The sequence below is a fragment of the Parasteatoda tepidariorum genome, chromosome 1, assembly GCF_982258835.1.
Source record: "Parasteatoda tepidariorum strain Cologne lab strain chromosome 1, Ptep-v5.0, whole genome shotgun sequence".
In the NCBI taxonomy this organism is placed as follows: domain Eukaryota; kingdom Metazoa; phylum Arthropoda; class Arachnida; order Araneae; family Theridiidae; genus Parasteatoda; species Parasteatoda tepidariorum.
This window is the reverse complement of record NC_141755.1, coordinates 17,882,023-17,893,787: the sequence shown is the minus strand read 5'-3', so window position 1 is coordinate 17,893,787 and position 11,765 is coordinate 17,882,023. Positions and strand designations below refer to the sequence as shown.

General features: G+C 29.2%; 1 protein-coding gene across 2 annotated transcripts; it reads left to right on the top strand.

Moving 5' to 3' along the window:
- Window positions 1-1,284: 1,284 nt before the first annotated feature.
- Window positions 1,285-8,196, top strand: LOC107450386 (uncharacterized). Of its 2 annotated transcripts, XM_043040035.3 has the most exons (3): window positions 1,285-1,413; window positions 3,502-3,619; window positions 5,098-8,195. In XM_043040035.3, exon 3 carries the CDS (start codon window positions 5,108-5,110, stop codon window positions 7,292-7,294), a length of 2,187 nt encoding a protein of 728 aa, XP_042895969.2. In that variant the 5' UTR covers window positions 1,285-1,413; window positions 3,502-3,619; window positions 5,098-5,107; the 3' UTR covers window positions 7,295-8,195. The 2 variants fall into 2 exon arrangements, with proteins under 2 accessions (XP_042895969.2, XP_087016001.1); XM_087159875.1 differs by lacking the exon at window positions 3,502-3,619 and having other exon boundaries at window positions 1,362-1,413; window positions 5,098-8,196.
- Window positions 8,197-11,765: the final 3,569 nt, after the last annotated feature.

Sequence of the window (11,765 nt, the reverse complement as noted above, 5' to 3'; positions counted from 1 at the left end):
TGGAGGAAACTCACATTGAAAAAATTAAGGTTAAGTGATACTTAATTCAAAGAAAATGTATTATAAGTTTGTAAATCATGCCGTATACATTTGAATGCTAAGTTATGTAAATCATGTAAATTATTATAAATTAATTGTATAATGTTAAATTGACTATTAAATTTTATGTAGATTGAATGTCTCATATCCAACTCTAAGCCCGTCGATCAATGTTAGCGCAACAGGTGACAAAATTTTAAGAACTTTTTTAATTTTTTGTTTTTAATGAGTTTCATAAATTATATAAATAATTGAGCTATTTACTTAGTGTTTTCACTCTAGAGAAAAACTGTCATTATGTTTTTCTTCTGACATTTGTTTGTTCTACATATTATAGTCAATGAAAACACGAAAAACTTTAAGTGTAATACTTTTGAAAGACTTGGAGAGAGATTTAAGTAATAATAGAAGTGCTTGTGAATAAAATTATTTGTTATAGATCCGACAAAAAGAAAAAAAATTCTTCATTAGTCAAATAGTAAAACTCTCAGTTTTTGAAATTTTTATTATCAGTTTCTTTTTAGCTTTGTCTCTGTTACGTCTACTTTCGACTGAATATTTTAATCAGTGATAAAGCTTACTCGCACCTTAGAGCTTTAGCTAGTCATTTGGAATCTTGTCTAAATTTCGATTCACAATAACTTTCTCTGACAAGCTGGTACCCATAGATCTGAAGCTTAGTGAGCTACAAGCCGTCACGGGGGATCGAACCTCAGTTTTCTGCAATGACAGTTCAGTGCTTTAACCACCGAAGCATCGCGGCTATTTATAATATGGTAGTAAATGTATTTCATTCTATGACATTACGATGTAACTTATATTGTTGATAAAAAGCACATTTAATTAGAGAAAATAATTATGAAATTCTTGCTCTTAATAGTTGTTTTCTTTTCAGAAAGAAAAAATGGTGACAGAATGTCGAATCACCTTGATCGCAACATTATCTTTACCTCAAAGTGTTAAAAATAAAATAACAGGAAAATATGCATAGTGTGTTACCGATAACAAGTGATACATGTTTTACAGCATCTCTATTAATAAATCGAAGGTAAGAATTTCGTTAAGTTGGAAAACACATTGGTAAATGTTCGTCTTTTTCAAATTTATTTGTTAAAACGTTGATTTAAAAATAGAAATAGAATATATGTAACTATACACGCAAATATAAATGTGCGATGCGCAAAATCTGATATTGTTATCAGAACTTGTTTTTGAATAAATTGTATCATATTGTTTGCTAATATTTGCAAATCCGTTTATCTTTTAATAGAAATGATATAAAATTGGGCATATATTTAAGCAGTTTTCTGAATAAAAACAAATTATCTCTTAAGTTTTACTTGTTTCGATTTAAAAACTAGTGGATCCTTCTGAGTAAGTTTTTCTAGTCTACTTTTTTTACAGATTTCATTTTCAGCTTTTTGGAATAAATTTGATTTATACTTTATTTTTAAACAACTTCACGCATGATTTTAATAAGATAAAAGCAACTTATTTGATTATAAATAGAAATTTTAATAAAAACAGGTTTCTTTTGCTAGAGAAATGAAATTTTCATAAATAAGAGCTGCCTCTTATTGTCTATGCAGATTTGTAGTAGAGGAATTGTGTTTCAATACTAATGGGAAAGCGTTCCGCATACTTGCTTGCTGTCAACTGAAAGTTAAATATAAAAACTTGCAAGAGGCGATTAAGTACTCTTAACTCATAGGAATATTATCTAACTCTTAGAATCGTTATTTAATTCTTAGGACTGTTATTTTACTCTTAATGTTATTTTTTGCTCAGAACTTATTTCCAGTAATCAAATTGTTTTAACTGGAGAACAGTTTTTAATAATTGTTTATTTGCAGTCTAACCGTAAATTTTAACGAATATTTTTTTCTGCAAGCACAAATTATCTTACATTATATCGATATAGTATCGATATACTTTGTTTACATAAAATGTAAGCAAAGTACTGCCATAACAATAGAAATATAGGGAAGCTTTTAAGCCAGTTATCTATAGACTCGTAATTATAATAATTATAGAATTTAAAATTCTATTCCAATTAGTTCAATCAATTCAGTAGATGTTTCGAAACAAACTAATCTCTGTTTTCTCCCGAAATTAAACTTGTTGTTTATTGCATACACCTTCCCGCACTGTGCTTTTTTAGCTTACGAAAACGTTTTTCTTGGGATAAATATTAAGCTATGATCCTAATATGTACATATATATTTTTGTTTTCATATTTGGTACAGATTCGAAAAATACATAATGAGGGTGGTCTTTAAAAAACACCCTGTAAACGATTATTCAATTTTCAATGATGCTTTTTTTTATACAATATTTTTTATCTTCCTTTCATCAATGTTTCAGAAACCAATCCAGTTAGATTTTGTTTTTCTTAGATTATAGATATACACTCTAAAATGAGGTAAACGATATTTTTTGATCTGGTTATTTAAATTTTATATTAACTTCAATTGTCCACTTTTTACCCAAAAAACTGAGTTAATCAAATTTTGTAAGCTAAAATAATAATTTTTAAATAATAATGACAAAGAATTCTTACATTATTTAGAGTTTTAACTTAAGGAAAGAAGAAATCACGATGAATAATCTTTGAGGCATCAAAGAGACATATTTAAAAATTATGTGTTTTCCGTGAAAGTTGAAGTGTAATGACTTTATTTGAATTCTAAATCGTCTACGCTGTTAGAAATTTCTCAAAAAAAATACTTATACAACACTTTATTTGATTGTTATTTTAACATATTCAAAGAAAACATTCAAATAATCATAACTAAGATATAATTCAAACTGTTCACTGTGAGCAAAAATGCTTATTTACTGCTTTTACATTTAAACAACCAAAATTTAATCGCACCATAGATCTATGTAATGAAGCCACTTAGTTTTTTGCAGATGAGTACGTATTATAGCCGTTCATTCTCATGAACGGATGTTTAAGTCCAAGTGTTTAAACTACAACATTTCCTCCATTCTTTCAACACATATGAAGATTTTTTCATTCCGTGTCCTGTACTTCCCGCAATTGTGAACCTGGGCAATTAGAATTATTGCAGCATCATGAAGTTGCTAAACTATCGTCAATGTCCAGTTAGATTACTTTTTTCTTGGTTTTCAAACATGATTGTTGTAAATGCTTCACAACAGCATAGTTTTGTATTCACCCTGTTTTCTAAAATCATAAAGGTAAAAAATTTTCTTTACCGTAAACTTTACTTTTCGTTGCATGGACAAACTGCTGCTAGCTATTTTTAACTAATGTTAGAATGAAAATTTTACATGTACAATTTAGTTAAAATCTTATCTCTCAGCTTTCTAAAACCTATCTTTTTCCATTCTGAGGAAAAAATACGAATATATAATTTTTTTTATATTTTAATTTGAAAAGAATATGTATTTTAAAATATGCATAATTGTACAAATATTTTTGTTCTATTTGTTTAGATAAACTTCAATCAATAAATGGAATTTGTTTCCTGTTGAAAATAGGAGTACGGAATAAAAGATGTTCGGAAAAGAATAGGTTTAAAAAAAATCAAACATTTACTAAAAATACTCGTAGGTATGTATAACAACAATTTTTAATGTAATAATATAATCAGAGAAGGTCCAAATAAAGTGAATTTAAGGAAAAAACAATGGAATGATATATAATTCATTAAAACCTAAATCCATGTTTAAAATTCATATTTATGCTAATGTATGTAGAAATGTTAAAAAAATTTAGCATTTGTAATAAAATAAAGTTAGATGCAAAAATGTATTTAAATTTTCTTTGAAACTTTATAAATAACAAGGGGTGATTACTTCTAGAGGAGTTAAGGCACATCATCCGAACTAAATTTGTATGGAAACTCATACCCGGAAAGGAGGTTTTGGGTTGCTTCCTATTATGACCTATTCAGAAGCATCGAATTAAACGGTTTTAATAAGAAAGCACCCCTAGCGGCTTATAACCACATTTCCAGGCATGAGTTTCTACGCAGTTCTTATCGTGATGACTTAACTCTCTTAGTAGTTCGCGGCAGCATTTGAGCCAGATATAACGTTTTTAAATTTCACAAAAATAGATTAAAAAAGCTTTGAAACTGTAACCTGGAGGGAGAAACTGATTGCAGATTTGATATCACCGATACAAAAGTATATAAGACACTTCGAGAAATATGCGAAAGAAAACAAAACAAATTTATTCCAATCCGGGTTTATTTTAGAAAATAATCATACTATAAGGTTTTTAGAAAATTGCGGCATTTAGAAACTGCAGCATATAAAAAGATTCAGACAAAACAAGTACCCCAATAAAATTTTAGAAATATTTTATCCTTTTGAACTATGAATTCATAAAGAACACACTTAACGGAACCGAATACTTTCCGGAAGTGTATTTTAAAATAGCATTTCTAAATTAGAAGAATGGTGATCACAAACAGAATACTTCTGTTATTTTCGTTAGACTCAAAATAGCACCACGTATATTCTGCAAACTGAAGCTCTGGATCCGCAGCTTAAGCAGAACGTACCGCCATTTTGGTAAAATCAACTCTCAATGTAGAAATACGGAAATCTATCCTTAAACGCCATTTTTTTTTTCAAAATTGGTTAATTGATGGTAAAATGGTGGCTTAGAGATCGTTTCCCCAATATGATCAGTTCAGAAGTACACCACAAAACAATTCGAAATAAGATCTAGCTTCTAGCGAATGAAGATATTACAGGGTTCCTATGCTATTTTAATCTCGTAGATGTGATCTAACTCCCTTTGAAGTCTGTTGCACCATTTTTGAGATCATTTTTAAACTTTATTTCGTCAAAAAATGTTCCTTAAAAACTGTAGTTTGGGGCGAGAAACCAATTGCAAATTTAAAATCAGTGAAATGAAAATATAAGATTTGTTAAAAAATCTCATGCAACAGAAAATTAAAAAAAAAATTCCCCTGTATAATTTCTCACAACAAAAAGAAAAACAGTTCTAAAAAAATTTCTTATTATTAATGAAAAGGTGTGTAAAAAAAGGTATTTATATCAACATAATCATTGCAGGTAAAATAAAATGACTTCCAGAAAGAAAATTCAGGCACCATGGCTGCCGAAGCCTGTTTGGTACAATTTTCCTATGACTAAAGGCCTCCGTCATCACCGAACAGCAGTTGGAATCATATTAGCTGCCAACAGTAAAATGGAATGTGTTTTCATGAGTCAGTTTCTTGACCAAATACGAGTACGTCTACTCAACGATGACCGTAAAACAGAAGGCAATTTTGCTGTTAACAATTCCCCACCAGGTCGAGCATCAACTGTCAGCATTAACTCCGTAAGTGTTCCATTCATAGATTGTGAGTACCTTAATGATCCTCCAGATTATAGTCGCGATATCAATATAAGCTATCCATCAAATTCAAAAATTCTTCCCATCTTTCGTTTTGGAGACAATTTAGAAGATTTCTTCAAACTCTGGGATACCCAAGATGCAGAATTCGCTTACGTAGAATCAGATTACTTTGGTCTCCTAATACCGAAAGTGGACAAAGAGACTGCGAGGAAGCTACCTGGTGGAAAAAATCTTAATCAGTTAATTACTTTCTACGACCTTATATTTACTACCTACAGTGACTTGATAGGGTTGTCATTTGAAGAAACTGGCACCAATAAGAACGTAAGAAACAGGTTTTTTCTGAAAGCTGACAAAAATGGATATGGGTTGGCATATTACGGTCACGAGTTTACGGCTGTGAATTCAGGATCAATGAAATCCTTCTGGTTGGATGTCAGTCCAACAAATTGGGGGGCGTTGCATGAAATAGGTCATGGACATGAATTACAAAGTATAGGCGATGAAACATTATCAGTTAGTGAAGTGTGGAACAATATTCTATGCTTCTTTTATCAAGTCATCGCGTTTGGAAAAGATATGCCATGGAAAGGTTCGAAACAAAATGAAATGAACCTTGCTGGAATACTCAGAAAAGAAACCGAAGTTGAGAGTTGGGATTTAATACAGAAATTGTCCTTTTTGACGCACATGTTTTTTAAAGCTGGTCGGAAATCTTTTACGCGTTTCAATCAACTGACTCGCGAAGAATTTGATGACCGTCCTTATTATGCTAGTGGAACATTCTTAGTAGAAAAACTGATGCACTTTTTTGCAATCGAGTTTGCTGTTGATGTTTATCCCTTTATGAAACTGGCAAAAGCAGCGATACGAGAAGAAGAGCTATATGAGCATTACTATGTTTTATCCAGTGTAGCCTATCCTCTGAATTACATCATAAGCGATCTCAAGGAAATGCATAATGTTTATTCCAATCTAGGTCTACTGTACTTATCTAGTTTGGTTACTCCATCAGATTTGAGTTACACTAAACTCAAAAATGATTTCACTGTTAACATAGATAGCCAAGTACTTGATGTCTTGTCCGGTAATACATTAAAACTGATGGATGGATCTCGAACTGTAACTGAGCAAAAAATTCTGAGTCAAAATATTGATTTTAAGGATGTACCTGTAGGGGTATACAAGATTTTTATTGAGCCAAATGCTAAGAATACAAAACTTGCCTATAATGATTTTTATGCCATAGTTCATGCCAATAAACCCAATAAACTACTCCTTTCAGCTAAGGTAATGAAGGAACCTTCTCTTCCAACTGACAAAATTAAATTTCTTGCGTACAGTGATGAAGAATTCGCAACTCTCACAGCAAATCCTTTAAAGAAATTAATAAAGTTCCGATTTTACAAAGCAAACCCTAATGCTTCTTTTAAATCCCAGACGTACGCAAGTGTAATTATAAAGAATCAGAAAAACGAAGTTATTTTTAGCAGAATTATAGAGGGCACTAGTAGTAACACTGGATCTTTCGACATACCTATGGAAGGAGAGCTGCAAATTGAAATATTTCACGCGGAAACACGGATTCGCCGCCTACAAATTGACGATCCAATGATGGATGTCATCATAGATCGTAATAGTTTGACAAACTATTTCACTGTAAATGAACTAGGCTTTCAAAACAAATACAAGATTTCACCGAAAGATTTGTTAGAAAAGAATTTCTTGAGGAAGATCGAATTTAAAGCAAGTAAAATTAAAAGTAAGATGTCCTTGTATGTAAGACCTCATTGCCAGCCCAAATATAATATACTTTTAGCTGTGGAAACTTTTGAACGTTTGTTCAGGAATAACAGCGTCGATAATAGTCTAAGAGATCAATACAAAGATTGTTTGCCATCCCCTTAAGATTCTTAAGATAACGGCCCTGAAGTAGAGAAAAATATTTAATTATTTTATTTATTTTAAAACTTTAAAAAAATATTAAACTAGAAATTTAAGGAAAGTTATAAAACCGCAAGAAAATGGAGAAGCATGTCTGGAAACAACCTTACAGTTCACTAAAAATGTAGGAGACATCTAATTTCAATATGGAATTGAATTTCATTATTCGTATTTCACTTCAGTATTCTCTTCTGTAAATGTAAACAACATCGATCAACTCGAAGTATTGCGTAATTATTATGGTGAATAAAGAAATAGTTATTTGAATGATATTTTATATCTTTATGCTATACGTTATAAAAGTATTATTATAATTCAAAAAATTAACAATAAATCTATTTGAAGATTAGGATAACAATAAGATATTTCTGTATGTTCTTGTATCGATATTTATATATTTTTAATTTGTTTCTTTTTCAATTACATTATATTGTTTGTCTTATATTAAAAAATTTGTATATTTTTGAAATCTTGTCAGAAAGCAATTTTTATTTTTCAAAAATTCCTTGCAATATGTTTCACGATGACAAGAAATTATTCCATATTTATGAGCAGATTTGTTATATTTTTAATCTTCACGCATTGCAATTTATATATTTTTTGAAATTCTATCTATTTATTTTCCTAATAAAGTAAAGTGTTTTGTTATTTGGTTATTGTTTTTATATAATTGAAATATTTTTCCTATAACACATTTTATGTTCTTCAAATGTTTCTTTCTACGCTTTTTTGTAATAAGATGAAATATTAAAATTGCAATGCAAAATTCTGATATATTTTTTCAAACTATTTGTGATGAAACTATTTGTGATCAAACTTGTATACTTCTAAAAGTTAAATTTAAAATTCATGCAAATTGAAATTTTGTGTTAAAATTTTGAAATCTATTTATAATACAATATTTATTTTTTGAATTATTTAATTCATAGTTATGATATGTTTTAAAACTCAATAAAAGTTTAATATTAATGCTAGGTTGTTGTATGTTTTATGCATGTAATGAACAATTGAGATAAATTTAACGTACCAAATCACTGTTTATGAGAAACAGATTCGATTTGTCACTTGCATACATTATGAAATTCTTTTAATATAATACTAAATTCAGTGTTTTGCCATTTTGGTAAGTTTTAAAATCCTTGTCAATAGTGAAGTCGAAAATCTAAAATTTAAATTGCTGTCGAGATGAAACAAATTCTGCCTGTTTTGAGAAGTTAATTTTGAGATTGATACAGAGAGATAATGCAGTATAATGTTTTTTTTGTCGCTTAATCGAATGTAACTAAATACGAATCTAAAGGGCTAATATTCTAAAAGCTGAAATAGATTGTTTTTAACATAAAGTACTATTTTTAAGTTGCACTTATTATGAAAAAAATCCTCATAACTTCAGGACTATTAAACCTATCAGCTCGAACTTTATCTCAATCAATTCTGTTTAGCGGAAAACACACCGTACTTACTTGTTCATATAGTAGTCTTAAAGTTACACAAAGTAGTTAGAAACACAAAGTCTCACGTAAGTATTATTAACATTCTCATACTAGACAGCAACATCGCACATAGTTAACTATCCGATATTCTTTGTTAAATATCCAAACAGCAACGTATCAATCATCTTGCAATTACTGTCGTAGTTATATCCATTTAGTTTATTATCCTTGAAGATATTAAAATGTAAGTAAGAATAAAAATATTCTACGTTTAAAAACTATATCATCAATGTCTGTTTAACTATAAATGCCTAGATAACGATGATCCAAGTGACACAAAATCGAAGTGTATGATAAAAACTAGAGAAAATCTCTCTAAATTATCCTGGTGAACTCTTAAAGTATTTTAAAAAGGAAATTATTATTTCTTTTTAATCGCTCAAAAATAAGTAGAGAAATTTTGCTGGTTCTCACGGCTTGAGGGAAAAACTTGAAATAATAATTATTGCATGCTTTTATCTAAAAATGGAACCAAAAGGCGGATGTGAGTAATAAAATATGAGAATTCGTTTAGTTTTCAATAATAAATTAGGAAGGAGAATTAATATGAAGAAATAACATAAAAAAGATTAGTTTAAGCTTGTAATGACACACCCCAAAATGTGAATTACTATCTAAAAAATTTAAGAAAAAAAGTGCAATACACAGGAAACTTTGTGAAAAGCGCAATTAAGATGAAAGAGACACATACAGTTAATATATGAAAGTAAAAAGAATTGTAAAAAACACTCTTTTGTAAAACTTATAAAAATTTTCACAATTGAAATGTAATAGAAAAAAAATTCTATAGTAGTGTTACCAAAATATTGAAGAATTTTAATTTTAATTTTTCATAGTTTTTCTGACTTTTTTTCAGTTTTAAAAATGTTTCTTTAAAGATCACGATTAAATTTTTCCCTAACAAATATCATAAGAAGTCAATTCAACAAAGTTTTCTATCGAAATGTTAAATTTTTATATACATTTTAAAAACGCAAAAATTCGAAAACATAAAAGGCAAAAAAAATTTTTTTGACATATTTTGTTATCGGAAAGAAAACTCAATCTGAAATTAAACTTCAGATTATTATTAAAAAAATTTGTTCATTGGTCGTTATTTTGAAGTTCAGGACTTTAGTGTTGCTTAAGAAAATGACTTCGAGAAATTTTTGACAGAGGATGAGTAAATGGACAGTGTCAATCATCCATGAAAAATTTAGTTACCGAGCGAGAAGTCAAATTGCATTCGTTAGTTACTTCTTTTAATAATTTAGGCAAAGGAATTTCTTTTTATCAAAAATCATTAATTTTACATTTTAAGCAAAGTTATAATAGTTTGTCCTTAATATTCAACTTTTCCATTTGTTTCCGGTTTATAGGTTGAAAATATAATAGAAAAATTTTAATTTTTGAAACTTTTTAGAATGAGAAGATATAAATGATGCGTTACGAGTTTGAATGTGGAAAAAAATGGTGCAAAAAATTAAACTATGCTTTTGTTGTTACAGATTTAGTCGCACAAGACCAAATATATCGAGTATGATAATCAATCATTAAGGAAGGTTAAATAGTTTTAGTAAAATTATAACAATTAAAACCGCCTATACTAACTATCGCAATTATTTTGCGAGGTTTGTCAACTGGGGAAATTGCTTGAAGTAATGCAAATCGTTTTTGTCTAGGTTTTTTATTTATTTGACAAGTATGACAAAGTTTATTAAAATATGTAATATCTGAAGTAATAGTTTCCCAGTACTAAACAGGAGAAAGAAAATTAATTGTTTTTGGAATCCCATGATGAACTAATTCTTTTTTGAGTAATTTCAATTAATTTAGGTCTTAAGGAAAAAGGAATGACAGTTTTCGTGAAACTCTTTTTACATAAGCATAAAACATTATCAATTTCATTGAAATTTCCAACTAAATTATCGTTTTGTTGTGCTTCACGAATTTCGCCTAAATACCAAAGATGTGACATTCCGTAATTTTATCAATTTTATCATTAATTTTATCAATATTAGGTCTTCATTATTATCAATATTAGGTCTTCATTATTATCATTATTAGGTCTTCAATATTAGGTCTTATGAAGCCGTTGCCGAGAGGTGGGATAAGAACAGGTCTTCGGTCAGGGAATAGGATGTCAATGATTTTTTAAATATTGCCAAGTGAACGATCATTCCAAGTGACACAAAATCGAAGAACACAAGCATAAAAATTATCCTTGTGAAATCTCATACAAAAAGTTAATAATTTTTTCTTGCACATCAAAATGGCTCAAAAATGGTTCTTCTGTAAGTTTAGTTTCCTTGTCTGACACTAAAAACATAGTTATTTTTCTGTCTAAACTAGAAGTACTAAAGTCCTCCATAATGTGAAACCTGCAAATGACCTAGTGTGGGTATCTTAATCCTGATTGGTTTTTGAAACATAACATTTGCTATAATAGTTCTTTACATTCTGTTTCGAGTAAACCAAGGAAGTCAAATATCAATTCTCTTAAGTTACCCATTCTATTTTCTTTCACAAAGATTCTTTCAGGAAGATTTCAATTGTTTCACTATATATTTCTTTCCTCGCAACTTCGATGAATAATTCGTTTGTTTGGCTTCGTACCTGTCTTTGTGCTAAGTAAGAAATAGAATAGAAATCCTTCTTGCGAAAGAATCTTTGTGAAAGAATATAAAATGAATCATTGTAAGAGGATTGATATTTGATGGGCTTGGCTTAGTCGAAATATAATAGAAAGAACAGTTACTAACGTAAGCTAATGCCAAGTTTTAATAACCAATAATCCTCAAAATGCTCACACGACGTCACCAGCAAGTATCCCATTGAAATTAAAAATAATTGGTTATGCATTCAAATGCAAAATTAATAAAAATGTTGTACTTATTGCTTTGAAGAAACGCAAAATAGACTACTTAACGTAGCCACTACGTAAACTATCTTTGAAACCAACG